The 14,678-nt window shown below is 41.2% G+C and overlaps 1 protein-coding gene and 1 long non-coding RNA gene across 10 annotated transcripts in view; one reads left to right on the top strand and one right to left on the bottom strand.

Annotated features, from left to right (window-relative positions):
* LOC117214667 overlaps positions 1-14,678 on the bottom strand; it is a 73,091-nt gene that overhangs the window by 20,309 nt on the left and 38,104 nt on the right. The window lies entirely within an intron of this gene.
* The window catches only part of LOC117214663 (Down syndrome cell adhesion molecule-like protein Dscam2), a 124,520-nt gene continuing 123,579 nt past the window's right edge, over positions 13,738-14,678 (top strand). For 5 of the 9 annotated variants that reach the window (XM_033460872.1, XM_033460871.1, XM_033460870.1 and 2 more), the window contains exon 1: positions 13,739-14,305. In XM_033460872.1, coding sequence (XP_033316763.1) covers positions 14,278-14,305 — 28 coding nt within the window. In that variant the 5' untranslated portion in view covers positions 13,739-14,277. Of the gene's footprint in view, positions 14,306-14,678 lie in introns of all 9 variants that reach the window. The other 4 variants (XM_033460875.1, XM_033460876.1, XM_033460874.1 and 1 more) reach the window with 1 other exon arrangement.

The raw sequence follows: 14,678 nt of genomic DNA, 5'->3' as shown, positions 1-14,678 counted from the left end.
AAGAATTACATTCGGAGCATCGTAGTACAAAGAATATCGCTAAGAACTCGACAGAAACGTAGAGAATAATAAGTAGACAATAATCAGAAAGTTCTTTCCGTTAATGCTATTATAGTCGAAGACGGTTCTATTTTCCTGTAATTGGCGTTGCAATGTTCGTCCAATTTGAATCGTTTCGATTGTCATGAGCTTGGTTAGCCAGCGATGCAACGGTTGTAGCATACACACGACCATGGCGCGTATTATCGATTGATCGTTGAATAAATATTCTTATACAGAAATAATGACGGGGTACATTATGAAAAGATGTAATAACGTATTCAGAATTGGTCGTCTACTGGGCTTCAATCTTCATTAATTCTCTTTTTCCATTGGCCGCTCCTCCTTCGTTTCGCTATCTTATTCCCCGTCTCGATTATCCTTTAGAAAACATTCGCATCGACGAGCCTTTCTTCCGATCGATTCATTCTCTACTTCTCTGCCAATCCTCGGCCATACCCTCCTTCGTTTTTTTCTTTTTTTTTTCGCATTTATTCGAGGTTCCGGTATTCTCATTACTTCGCCATTGATTCCGTTCGAGGTGCTGTGGATAGTAACGGCAATTAAACTAATGCCAATTAAACAAACCGACAATCGTTAATTGATGGTTTATGTTCCCGTCAAATCAATTCAAATCGATTCCTACAAGTTTTGCAATATCGTGCTGGTGATTGGTCGACGTTGAACGTGGATTACGCGTTGTGCGACGCTTACGATTCTCGTTAGCTTCCATCAATTTCGATATCGTATAGATACCATTCGATAGGAATTAGAATTCTTATTACGTCTTACGGATAGAGCTGATCAAACTTTAGAACAAGAATCACCATATAAAGACACGGGTAGATATTTTGATCGATCTATCGTGATTGGATATACGTTTGATCCTATTTCACGTACAATTTCTGCAAGATTACACGCATACAAGGAATAAGCTGTAGGACAAGCTTCAAAATGTTTTCAACGATCTCCGAATTCTCATTCTCGCCATGTCTCTTATCCGAGAACGTTGTTTTAATAATAGAAGAAGAGAAAGACCTGCATATCCAGTCTGTTGAGGTTGACTGATAGAAGAACGAATAGATGAATTTGTAATGGAAAAATATATTGAAATAAGTATAGGTATAAGTATAAATGTATGCTGATCCAGATCCTCACTCTTACAGTGTTACAATATAATAGAAGGAGCTATGATAGGGAACACGTTCATATATTTATAGCAAAGGTCATTACCAAAAAGTTAACCTTGTAGCTCTAGCTGAAGGCTACAACAAATAGCAATAGAAATCTACTGATAGCTCTTTTGTTTCTAGATCTCGTGACCCAAAACATAATTTATATATTCAAGAGCACCATAATACGAGCCTCTCCTTATTTTGAATTGTTTGTTTCACTAAATTGTAACAAAGGACATTACCAAAAAGTTAACCTTGTAGCTCTAGCTGAAGGCTACAAGAAACAGCAATAGAAATCTATTGATAGCTCTTTTGTTTCTAGACCTCATGACCCAAAACATAATCTATATATTCAAGGGCACAATAATATGGATCTTTCCTTATTTCGAAATTTTTGTTTCGCTAAATTCTAGCAAAGGACACTACCAAAAAGTTAACCTTGTGGCTCTAGCTGAAGGCTACAAGAAACAGCAATAGAAATCTACTGATAGCTCTTTTGTTTCTAGATCTCGTGACCCAAAACATAATCTATATATTCAAGGGCACAATAATATGGATCTTTCCTTATTTCGAAATTTTTGTTTCACTAAATTCTAGCAAAGGACACTACCAAAAAGTTAACCTTGTGGCTCTAGCTGAAGGCTACAAGAAACAGCAATAGAAATCTACTGATAGCTCTTTTATTTCTAGACCTCGTGACCCAAAACATAATTTATATTCAAAAGCACGATAATATGGACTTCTCCTTGTTTCACTAAATTCTATTCTCTTCGTAACAGCGATCTCCAGGTCACGGATATACAAAAAGTAAAGATGTAGAGTTTTTCTTGAAGTAATTACTTCGACACATTTCATCTTCTTAAATCTCTTTCTAAGGACTCGTCGTTTCGAAGGATACCGATCGGCCGAGTGCGATAGACGACGGCAAAGCACGAAATGCCAATGGAGAACGATAACAGGCTCGATCAATCTGACGGGACTATGAAAATCTGCAGAAGTTGAACCCATTCTGGCAGCGGTACTCCGGCATTTGACACAGCGGTGCAGCCGTATTCTAATTAAACGGTACAACAAGCCTGATCTCGGGATGGAATCCCAAGATCGGCATCGATTACCCAGCCAATTTGCGACCAGCCACTCTCTCTCTCTCTCTCACTCTATCGTGGCAGCCACCTTCTCTCTGCTCTCGGTCTTCGGTTCTTCGAATCTGTTTCGAGCAGTTTCTTCCACGGATATGCCATGAATTTACAAACTACGCGTGAAAGGCCTCGCGGAAGTTAATTCCGAAACTCGACACAGTTTTTGCTTATACGTGTACGTTGATGTGTTTATGTATCGTAGCTGGGAGACGAGTGTTTACGAAACATTTCGTAAAGGGATGTGTAATATGATTAATAGCCTGATCAATAGCGTGTCGGTTCGTGCGCGTCTATTAATGAAACGAATCGACTTTCTCTCGTCATTAACTTCATTTCTACGCTTTGCTGTACGCGCTGGAGTAGGTTTCGCGCTAATACGTTAAAGTAACTTGTCACTTAACGTTTGAAAATCAAATTGTAAAATGCTACTGCTTATTTGTGTGTTAATAAGAGTAACTTATAATCTAGTACCGAGAATCTAAATGTTAAAAACACAATAAAATTCGTAACTGATAAAATAGTATTAGTTTGGGAACAATGATTAGGTACGAGTTTATATAGGTTTCGTTAATGTTTATTAACATATCCATAAACATGATGGAAAAGGAAGATATAAATCTGCGATCAAGAAAAGTTAAAGACGGATTTCATACTTAATATGGACAATTATTTTGCGATAATAATTAATGAAAATTAACTGCCAATCAAAATATGTAACACGATGCAAACGTATCATCAATTCTCATCGAAGAAATTTGCAACTGGAACGGGAGAGTCTCAACGAAATGCTTTCGCACGCGACTTCAGTAGATTAGCTCTTACATAGTCAGCCATAACGCTGTGACCATTCAACAAGTCTGCAGGTAACTTCCAATCTTTGATAGCTATAACTTTTGGATAAATTTCAACATTGAAATATCCAAAGAATGGCGATAGAACGGTTTCACTAGAAAATGTAAAAATTATCGAAAATGATAGATATAAAAATGGGTACTCGGATACTCGATTAGTCACGTCACGATTAAACGAACAATTAAATGAATTTACAAAAAAAAAAAAAAAAAACGCAGTTATACAATATACAGTTGGCAAACTCCAATTTTCAATACAAGCGCAAACGTGTTAAATTACATCACCGTCAAACTCGCAACGCCGTACGTACATGCGTTAAACTACGTATCCACGGTGAAACACGTCGATGTTGGTCTGATGCAATTCACGCGATGGCGAAGTTAAGTGGTCGCCAAGCCTTAAAACGGTCGTCGGTGAAAATTTCAGCCATGTTCCTCCGTCGTTGCCTTAATAGTTCATTTGTCGTCACACAAGCCTCGAACAGCGGCGTGTTACCAGGGGGTAGTGAGGGAAAAGCCAACGAATAAAAGAAGGCGAGGAGGATGGTGGAGAGGAGGGAATGGGTGGCAAGGGAGACAGAAGCTCGGAACCACTGTTTATGTCAATTTCGTACCTACGGCGCATCACAAAGGAAATAAAAGGGAACAATTGCAACGTCGCCAAGTGCAATTTGCGCCTAGATATTATAAAAAGGTAGAGAGGGTTGTGGAGGAGGGAGGACGAGGAAGAAACGGCGAAAGCGAGAGGACAGACAGAAAAGAGGACTAATGGGGAGGGACAAAATGGTCGGAAGAATGCGGAGGAAAGAGGTAACTAGTACAAAACAAACGACGTACCATTCTACACTGGCTGCATTGATATATTACGCTGTAGAGGTAGGGCTTGCGGAGCGTGTGTGTTCCGTCGCGGCCGCTTTCGCTGCGCTTTTAGAATTCGATTATTGGACTGCCGGTAAATCAAGCATGGAAATAAACTTAAATTACGAGCGTTTTTTTCTGCGCTCGGAGAAACACAGATTTTTTTCCTAAAGCGCGGGAAAGGGCTGCCAGTACGCGTATTAAAGAGATAAATTCAGCGTAACGAACGTATTACGTTCGAGAGCTTTTTGTTCGATGGTAAACTCGGAAGAAGAAATCGGTTTAAAAAATCATCGTTTAAAGGATTATGCGTTTATGGTAATATTTTTGATACGTGATTTTCTCGTGCGACACGTAACGAATCGATAATTACGTTTCATTAATATTAGTCAGCATTATGCGAATACGATATTTGCTATAAAATTTCCGAACGATAATATCAATGTAATCGTGTTGGAGTCGGATCGGGAACCACTTTTAGAACGAATTGAATTGATTAAGTAGGACAATCTGTTTTGAAGGCGTGCGGCAACTTGTAATAGAAGTTTCTTCCGAGAAAAGATGCTCGTTATTTACCTAACTAGGTCAACGCTATGAAGTGCGACTACCTACAGTTTTATTGCGAAAAGATAATTCGAAGATGCGGAAATACTTCCCTCCAAGCTATTCTAAGAAATAACGGCAATTATAAAACTCATCAATTTTTCAAGAAATTGTCTCGTTAAAATTCTGCCCTAATTAGAGAACCGGTATTCTTCGACAATTACATGCGACGAAATTCTTTGCCCAATCTTTAGTTTTAATATCGTATGAAGCTCTTAATAGATCGGGTGTATCGTCAAGCAATCATTTTTCAACTACTTCTATGTATTGTTAGTATTTATGAGATTCATGGTCGTAAATTATCTATCTATCGATCTTTTCGCGCATGATCGAATGTGATTTTATACTTTATTCTTACTTCATACCTTCACGTATTTTTATAAACGAAACTGATAAACCTAACTTCAGTTTCATAAATTTCCAGATTTATTATCCGGATATATATAATTGGTATTCAACTTTTCAAGTACCAAACTAATTAATCATAAGGTTATTTGTCATAAACAATGGTATAGATAATTGTAAAGAAATTTCAAAAGGTACATTTTTATCAGTAAATATTTGGATCATCTTCGTTCTTCTCACTTGATCAATACTATTGTTAAATTACGATAATTTGTATAGAGGGTGTGAACCTATAGAAATAGATTTTACGCAAAGCAACGTGTAATATACCCAAGTTTCAGTAATATAGTGAACGTGTTATATAAACAGATAATTGTCTCTAATTACGTTACACTATATTCCGTGCAATCGGCGATCGAAAGTGAAGCGATTATTAAAATTCTAGTGGCATTTATAACTACGAATGTTCCTTAATAAAACAGAAAATAGATCATCTTTCATCTATCTTTTACATCGACTCGCGTAATAGAAACTGATAAAGAAATATTAACACAATCATCGGAATAAAATGAACGTAATAGAGATTTTCAAAAAATAACGGGAGCTCCAAATCCCATTTTGTACCTTGCGAGCCCAACATTCTGTGTTCTATATACCGGGGTCACACATACGTACACACATACGCGCCACAGAACTACCCGAAGCCGCGTAACCAGAGCCAACGTTTTCAAGGCCCGAAAATGCATCCGATATTTCGGTGTAGGCACTCTGTTAAGGTCAAAACACGCGCGCATCACTGACTGGGAACAACAGAGGAACGTTCGCGTATCCGGTGCCCGAGGCATTCACCTAGAAAGCACGCGTTCCCGCTGTACCCTTTTCCCTGGTCCCTTAATTCGCTTCTCAGCGGAGAACGTGAGCCGGGGACAAATTTGAATTCGTGCAAATCATTCCGGCTAGCTCTTTACGAGTTACCTTACGTGGCTCCTCCCGCCGAAAACGATAGAGAAAGAGTAAAAGCGAGAAAGAGACGGGGATAAAGGGCAATAGGAAGAAATAGGCAGAACGAGACAGAGATACAAGCGACTAATGTGACAGATAGAGAAAAAGAGCGTCAAGACAACAGCCTTAATAGCCAGTACAATGGGCGGATCTTCGAGTCTTTTACGTCGCACTTGACGAAACAATAGTCGAACGAGTAGAGCGCGGGCGATAGACCGGCGCTGCTGGAGGGTGTCGAGGGTGTCGAGGATGCCGAAGAGGGGCTGCTACCACCGGTAGACGACTCGGAATCCGTAGCCCCGGGTCGGGTTTTAACGACGTGCTCGGACACAGTCGTTGCATCCCTCTGCCTCCGATGCACGCGCTCTCTTCCACGGTAACCCTGTCCTTCTCTCTTTCTCTCTTCCTTTCGCCCATTTCACTACCGCGTTTACCCTCTCTCCTCGTTCATTCTACTTGGCCTAGCTCCATCCGTCTCTCGCGCTCCAGCCTTCGCTTCGTTTCGTTTTCGTGCATGCTGCAACCCCGGGACGCACCAAGCTCTGCCTTCGTTCTCTGCACGTACGCATACACACATGCTGACACGCTCTTCTATTTCTCTCCTTCTTCCCTTCCTTCTCTCTTCCTCTCTGTTTCTTTGTCTTCGTTCCTGTTGCTCCTTTGCCCCTGTCGAGTGCTTCCACTCTCTTCCTTCATTCTCACTCTCCACTCTCAGGCTATTCGCGTCTCTTTCCGTCCTGCACGCCGTGCTACCTCCGTTCCACCTTCGGTTCTCTCTCTCTGTTCTTTCTCATCGCCAATCTCACTCGCCAACCTCAAACCCCTCGTTTCTCTCTTGCGCCACTTTCTCCCCCGTCTCCTGCTCCTTTCGTCCCTGTCTAACCACGACAACAGTTACCTCAGCTCCGTATGTCTCCGTCGTTCCTTTCATACGGCTCAAGCTTGCCTGCAAGCTCCCTCGTCGCTTAACGTCAAAACTTTCGTGTCCCTCGTCGCCGCCCCGTTCTCTCAGCCAATGAACACATCCTTCCGCCTGTACACTGGGTGTCCAGCCTTATTACCAGCGATTCCATCCTTCGCGAAAACAACCTGTCCTGCTCCTTCCTCTTTCCCTGTTTGTTCCATGGTGATCATTTCGAAGACGCACACGGAAAGATGGTCAGGGTTAAGTTTCGAGACTGGCAACGCTTTGAAGGTGTAAAAAGCGAGGAAAATTCAGAAGGAGTTCTTATTTTATTCTTAAGATTGTTTAAAATCTTACATTCTTTCCGATACACAACAAGTACACATACGTAGATGTATATATTTTTGAATTTTATAGGTTTCAACTTTCTATAGGAAATAAATTATTAATAATTGTATACCTATGATAACATTTAAGATACAGGAATTATAATTATAGACTGTTTAGTATTGTTTATTTAGTATTCAGTGGATTTTCGATAGCTTGCACGTCTAATGATTCGTTTCTTGAAAAAACAGTATTGTTAGAATTATTTGCAATGAAATTTTTCGAAAATTTCTAGATTTACGACAGCGCATTTTTTTTTTCAATATAAATTTTATACTTTTTAGTCGTCACTGGCTTTGATATTAATGAATCGTTCTGATCTATTATAATGTATCAAATGCACGTTATACCGTGTCTGTATTGGAAAAGGTTCAAGCCCAAGTAATTTGTCTTTATTAAGCTTAACTATATTTTCAAAGGAGTTTCTGATTTATGACGCGGCTAATAAGTTGGGAAGGTTACTCGATTCCGAGGGATCACGGGCTGAATGTTTTCTCCTTCCTCTAATGGATAACTTGGAATTTCCAAAACAAGCATCTCAAAGATTTTTTTCCGAAATTAATGAAACAAGTCTAACAGATCGCAATCAGAAAATTGAAGAACTTGCCACGCTATTTTATCTCGAGTAGTTCTTTATATATCACACATTTTTCTGGAGACCATATTTTCCAATTTTCTAGCTCGAAGAATTCAAATACCATTACAATAAAGATTGTTTGCTGATTACAACGAACGCTTTTTGCTTTAAGTCAATTTGCAGACTGCCATTTTTTCGCGCCACGATAAAATACAGTAAAAAATAATAATAATAAAAATAAAAAGGCAATGCTTTTAGCGTTGGTTGTGTTTCTCTTCCCGACTATAACGCGTACGGCCGAATAAAATATTTTCCTCCGTTTTACAATAATTTGGAAAGACGCAAAAATCGCAATTATCTTCAACGACTTTTCTGCAAAACATTTACGAGAAACGCATAATTTTCAGCGCGCTAAACCGAACAACCCCTTAACCCGATTACTGGATTGTTCCAGAGTTAGAAAATTCTTCAAATACCGCATTAAACCCTTGATAAAGAAGAATTAATTAGGCCAAATTTAATGTTCGCCGTTGCAAACAAAATACTTTGTACCTTTCGTATAATCTATCCGTGCATTAAAAAACGAAGCGGTGCTCGTCTAATTAAATTACAAAGTCTAAAATATATTGTAGCAAAATAAAATGTAAATTGATTCGCCAAGTGGGCTCGTCGTTCTCAGTCAAGGATCAAGGATCGTTCGAGCCTAGTAAACCAGAAAATTTCGTTCGCTGGAATTTACATCGCGAGCTGGATCGTTGCCTCTGGTATAGAAATTTCGCTACTGCGTATGCATAAACAACGAAGTCCTAGAACTTTGTAAAAACTGTATGAATATGATATAGCCGGCATCCTCTGTTCCGAGGAAGAAACTGCAGCCATCCAGTTTCTTACAACTTCCAGGGGCTCGTTTCGGAAAGCATCGAGAAAACCGGAGAAAGAGAGAGACTAAAGAGAGAGAGAGAGAGAGACAGAGAAATCGAGGGAGGGGAGAGGAGAGAATGAAAACCAAAACCGGGGCCGAGTATATTTTAATAAAGTCGTTAAAACTCGGACGCTGGAATCTCTGGCAAATAACTGCGTAAAAATTGAAGAATCGAATACGTATTTTTCTGACTTGTATTTTCTTACTTATTTCTTCCATTATTTTCTCTTTTTACGGCATTTTCTCCCTTTTGTTTCTTGCTTTTTAAGCACAGAGACAAGGCGCGCTGCGAGAAGAAAGCTCGATATGGAAAACGACGAGACTTGTTTGAGTAAGGATAAAAAATGTAGAGGAACCAGGAAGATAAGAGAGAGAGAGAGGGAGAGAGGAGAGGAGAAGAAGATGAACGAACATAAGGAGGAACTCTAAAAGAATAAATTATACATTCCGAGGTAGCTCGGTGCAGCTAGGACAAGAGACTGCGTGCACGTAAGTTGCAAAGTTCCTCAAAGATGCAACGACTGCAAAATGTTCACCCTTTTTTTTTTCATACGCGCTGATACTCGCGCGACGCTCTCCATCTTCGCCCTTTACGACGCGTCGGCAGCTCGTTCGAGAAATCTCGACATGACAACCGGTAACGAGAAAGATGCCGGGACGCAATATACGCGTCATAAGGCGCGATAAATTTTCAGCAAACTGTTACAAAGGAATGGTCGGGGAACGGGTAACGAGCGTGCTCGTCGAACGCTCAAAGAAACAAGCAGCGAATTTCGCGATGGGGCGTTAAGCTCTGATACAAACGCGTGTCTTCAGTTTCGCTCGAATTGCCTTTGCTGCTCTTACATTAGATTAGCCGAGGGACAAATAAATAGAATATACTGGAAGACAAATATCGTGCTCGTAGGAAAAGTAGTATCGGTGTATTTTTTCCTTTTTTAAGTCAGACGAGATACGTAAAATCCGTATTTCTCTGGAGGATCTTGCTATGAATTTTTGCACGCCTTCACGATTGCACGTAGGTTTCAAAGTTTGAGAATGTACAGACCATTCTTCTACCAAAATTTAACTTTATCCTCTAAAATTAGTTAGGTAAGTACATATAGTCGTATAATCATTAAGTTTTCTAAAGCACGTAACATACAACTACAGAAAAGTTTGTTGCATTAAGTGATCGAATATTTCCGTAAGTTGCTGAACGTCTGAGATTCCACATATACGCGCTACTGAAACATACGCAAGTAACGCAATAAATTATGATCATTCGACGGTTTTGTAACGATAACGATTAGGATTTGTTCCTTACTGTGTGTAGGGGTTGACTCTAATACGTTTTCTTTAGTGTCACTTTATAAAGTTTTATAAAACCAACGGAATCTATGGATTTCGTGATGTGATCCTACTTTTTTTAAGTATTCATTACATTTAAATCGTGATATGTTACACGAGATCGTATTAAAATTCTTTTGAAAATATTGTAAAAACGTTTCGTGAATGGAAATCAAACATTTATACATATTCCTCTTCTTTCTTTTTTTTTTTCTAAGATATTCTTCTTCTTAAAATATCGAATAATTCGGTTTAATTGAGATACTTTGCGGCAATTATTAAATTCCAGAATCGAATGCTTAAAAAGCACAAATAATATCGTACGGACACACCCTTTGCTTCATTTATGAAATTTTTCTCGAAAAGTCTGCAACTTTTGCACAGTAATACAATTTCCACTATTTTATTCTGACGTTCACGTAGAAGCTGGCAGACGCGCATAATAAAATAAAGAACCTGAAACTCGGATACGAGCAAATTCCCGTACATTTCGAAAACATGAACGACTAAATTGCAATGCCAAATTGACAAAAATATTCCGTTCCGCCATTCGGGGAATTCTATGAACGTCAGACACGTAAAGCGAATAGACAAGGAAAAAAGAAAAAAGAAAGAAAAGAATCAAGCGATTTATAATTCTACGAAGCTGTTACCACGAAACGAGGAAACATTTTGAGTAGTCACCGCATCGTGGCTTCAAACACGACGTGTATCGCATCGTACGATCGTTACGCAATATCCGGCTTTTGCTTTATTCTTCCTGGCTCTACACGGCATCTACATGTTTCAACACAATAAACGATCATTGGAGCTCGCAAATCGCGTGTGCGGTTTGGAAGGGATTATATGCGGCAAGGATGCTGAAACTTTAATCTCTATCGTATGCGAAATCATGAATTATTCGCTGGCCCGTTTAAATTATACGCGAGACTCTTAATAGTTTAAACGCGCTGATGACTCATCAATACTTCATAGCAAACAGTATCATAAGCATTGCGTTTGAACTTTGTTTGATACGTTTAACGAGGAATTAGGGAGAATCGAAGTTGGATAATATTCAAAATGGAACCTGCAGAGATTCGTGTATGTGTCTGTGTATTTAGACGTGTAAGTTCATATAGTACGACTTTCACGTTATTGGAATTCATGGACTAAACATCCCGGGTCATTGGAATCCATGCACTGGAACTCCAAGATCGTTGGAACCCATATACCAGTACTACGGCGATGTCGCTGAAACTCATACACCAGGTCTCTGAAATCGCTGAAACCAGGATCGTAAGACACCAAGATTAATGAAACGCGTATTCTGCTACATCAATGTCGTTGAGATCCAAATACCTAAACTAGGAGATTGTTGCAACTCACACACCGTTCCTCTATGATCAATGGAACTCATATATTAGGTCTCCTAGCTCGTTTGAACCCATAAACTAGGCGTCCGGTAACGTTAGAACTCGCGCACTACGCCTTTCAGATTGTTAGAATCTACGTCCTAGGTTTCTAAGGTCATCGGAATCAATACACAGGACCTCTAAAGTCGTTGGAACCCACATACTAGACCTTTGGGATTGTCGAAATCCATACGTTTGGACCTGTTTGGCTGATACGCTAAGAACTTGTTGAAACCTAGCCAGTAGACTAGGTGTGTGTATAGTTTCATGGTCATAGTGTATTGGTTTCGAAGCCTCTGGGTTTTAGCGTGTAGGCTCCAAGGATGTCAGGATCCTAGCGTATGGATTCGAACGACGTTGTGGCAGTGCTGGACCTCAAAGCCTTAGCGTATGGGTTTCCACGACTTATAAAGTCCGATATATTGGTTTCGATGATCTCGGAGATCCGAAATGCAGATTCCTACGACTTCAAAAGCCTAATACGTGAGTGCCAATGAGCTGAGAAGTCCAGGCTATGCGTTCTATGATTCTTTGCGTCTCTGATTCTTATTAGTTCAGGCGATTTTCGGTTCGCAACGTCTTTCGACCGGGGATACCTATACGTAATGTAAAAATATCAACTAATGAACACAATGACAGGGATAATAGCATATTAAACGAATAGATATTGGGATCCCGGTGTATCGGTTTCGAGAACTTAAGGCTATTAACGTTTTACGCGTTTGTCGTCAGACGATGTATAAAATATCGACCGGTACCAAACTATTTTGGATGTTATATTTATACTTCTCTGTAATGAATGAGTTTTCTAATTTGTCAAAATTTAACACATATGTAACCAGTCTAACTGAACGCACGATACAATGTATTGGGTTGGCAATTAGGTGATTGCGGATTTTGTCATTAGGTGGTATTGACAAAATCCGCAATCACATAGTTGCCAGCCTAATAATACGCATGTTGACGATCTAGTGGCAAGACATTTAGCGTCGACTGTGTGATCAAAGAATTAAAACGAAAACGACGACAGACTCTTACGAAGAATTGATAGGAGCAAACCCATTCGTTCTCAATAGACTCGCTGCCACCGTTGAAAAGCTTGCACGTAGTTTTCCACTAGAAACCTGCTCCGAACGCAATTTCTGTTACGCGTTAAAATTCAATAGCGAATCTGGTCGCGTATAACAGAGGAGCGAAGACGCAGCCAGTAAAGTAAAATTAAAAACTCCACATAAATTAATAACGTTGCATGTCCCAAATATTTTAATAGAAAAAAGCCTGTGTTTTCTTTTAATTAACGTAAAACCGAATAAATTAAAAGCGAAATGACATCGAATATATTACAAACTTTCGTGCGCCGTCGTTTAAATTAATAGCGTGTCGCGGAAAGCGAGCGCGACAATTTCCAAGCGAAAACACGGGCGCGCGCGCGCGCGTCGTACACAAAATACAAAATACGGGCCGGCCGAGTCTTCGAAAGTTCCACCGTGCGTGGAACAATCACCAAGCATAATACTCGCGGCCTTTCATTCCAAGCACCCATGCACACGCCATCCCCGTCGATCGTAGCAAAAGCTACGAGAAAACATCCGCGACAAAGCTGAATAAAAATTACGCTAGAGTTACTCTTTACGACGCTCTAAAGGTACTATAACAGCAAGTATATACAGCAGAAACTCGACGAAAACAGCGGTCGGATCAACATCCTACTTTACGTAGCATTCTATTTCGTGAAAAACGTACAAGAGAAAAGAAGAAGATACTTGCCGAGCCAGAAACCACAAACTAACCCATCCTGATCATCCACCTACCTGTTCGCGTTTCACGTCGAACATCCAGAGCGTACCTCAAGACGCAATCGTATATTCTGGAAAGAACTTTCTTTCTCCATAGTAAGACAATATCGAGGAACGATAGAAAAGAAAGACAAAGAAGGAGAAGAATGAAAGAAGGAAGAGAGACAGAGAGAGAAACGGACAAAAGCGTAACGCATCGCAAGCATCTACGAATGCTGGATGCGTGCAGCGGCCGCGCACCGTACGTCCTCCCTTTCATTCTTTGTGGCACCTGCAGCTACCCTTTCCAACCCCTACGACACGGCCGATCGGAGTAGAAGCGAGACAGTGGAAAGCTGAAGTCCGCGCGAGAAGGATCGCTATAGTTCGCGAGGGAGAGGGTTGGACGCATGCGCGCGAGGACTCGCGGGGGTTCTCCGGTACGATCAGTCGTGGCCGGCGGTGCCGGAGGCCAAAGACTTTCGCGAGGGTGGACGCGCCGCGTTTTCTGCCGGACCTCTTTCGCTCTATCTACACCTATCTGTCCCCTCCTCTCCTCTCCTCGGCGCCGATTTACGCCGCGACTGGTCTGGCCGCGCACGTATGACCCTGCACCGCCACCGCGTGCACTTTCGCGGTCGGCTGCACCACCATCAACGTCGATCACGACACCGATCGCCGTGTGATAGAGAAGTCCCTAACCATCCGTGACTTACCATCGTCGCTGATCCTCGCAGCCTCGTCGTCGCGTGTTACTTCGCGCGTACGTCGCGGTCACGGACAGAGGATCGGAGGAACGAACGCGACATCTGACTAACTACCGGTCGATCGACGCGACCGCGACCACGACCACGTTCCACCACGACCGAGCGCCGGCACCGGTGTGACGTTCGAGGACCACCGGCTAAGTGCTCGTCGTTTAAGTTGCCTTCGACAAGGTTGACCAAGAGGTCTAAGAACGGGACAGGATCCGAACGATGCTGGCCAGCTGCCTAATTTTTGTTGGTAAGTGTCCTGCGATTTCGAGTCTATTTCCGCGTGTGTCACGCTGTCCGTTAACTTTGCGAGTTGACCTTGTCGGTCGTTGAGTGAAGTTTCATAGGTCTCGCATGGATCCGATTCGTGAAAAGAGCGCGATAGAGCCGTGTTCGACAGTCACTGATATACTCGTGCACGTTACGCATTCGGATACATCGTTTCGTTACGTGTCAGACGATGATCGATAGAAGTCTGCCAGGTGCTTTCAGAAATTTTCACAAAACGCCGTTTCCATTTTTCCCCAAATTTTTTTTTTCTACCTTCCTTTTTCAACGTGGATGTGCTGATACGAGGGATGAAAGGGCGAACTGATTTCACGGGTATCTCTGACGGAATTCGC

The sequence above is a fragment of the Bombus bifarius genome, unplaced genomic scaffold, assembly GCF_011952205.1.
Source record: "Bombus bifarius isolate JDL3187 unplaced genomic scaffold, Bbif_JDL3187 scf7180000009243, whole genome shotgun sequence".
Classification (NCBI taxonomy): Eukaryota; Metazoa; Arthropoda; class Insecta; order Hymenoptera; family Apidae; genus Bombus; species Bombus bifarius.
This window is presented reverse-complemented; position numbering and strand designations above follow the sequence as displayed.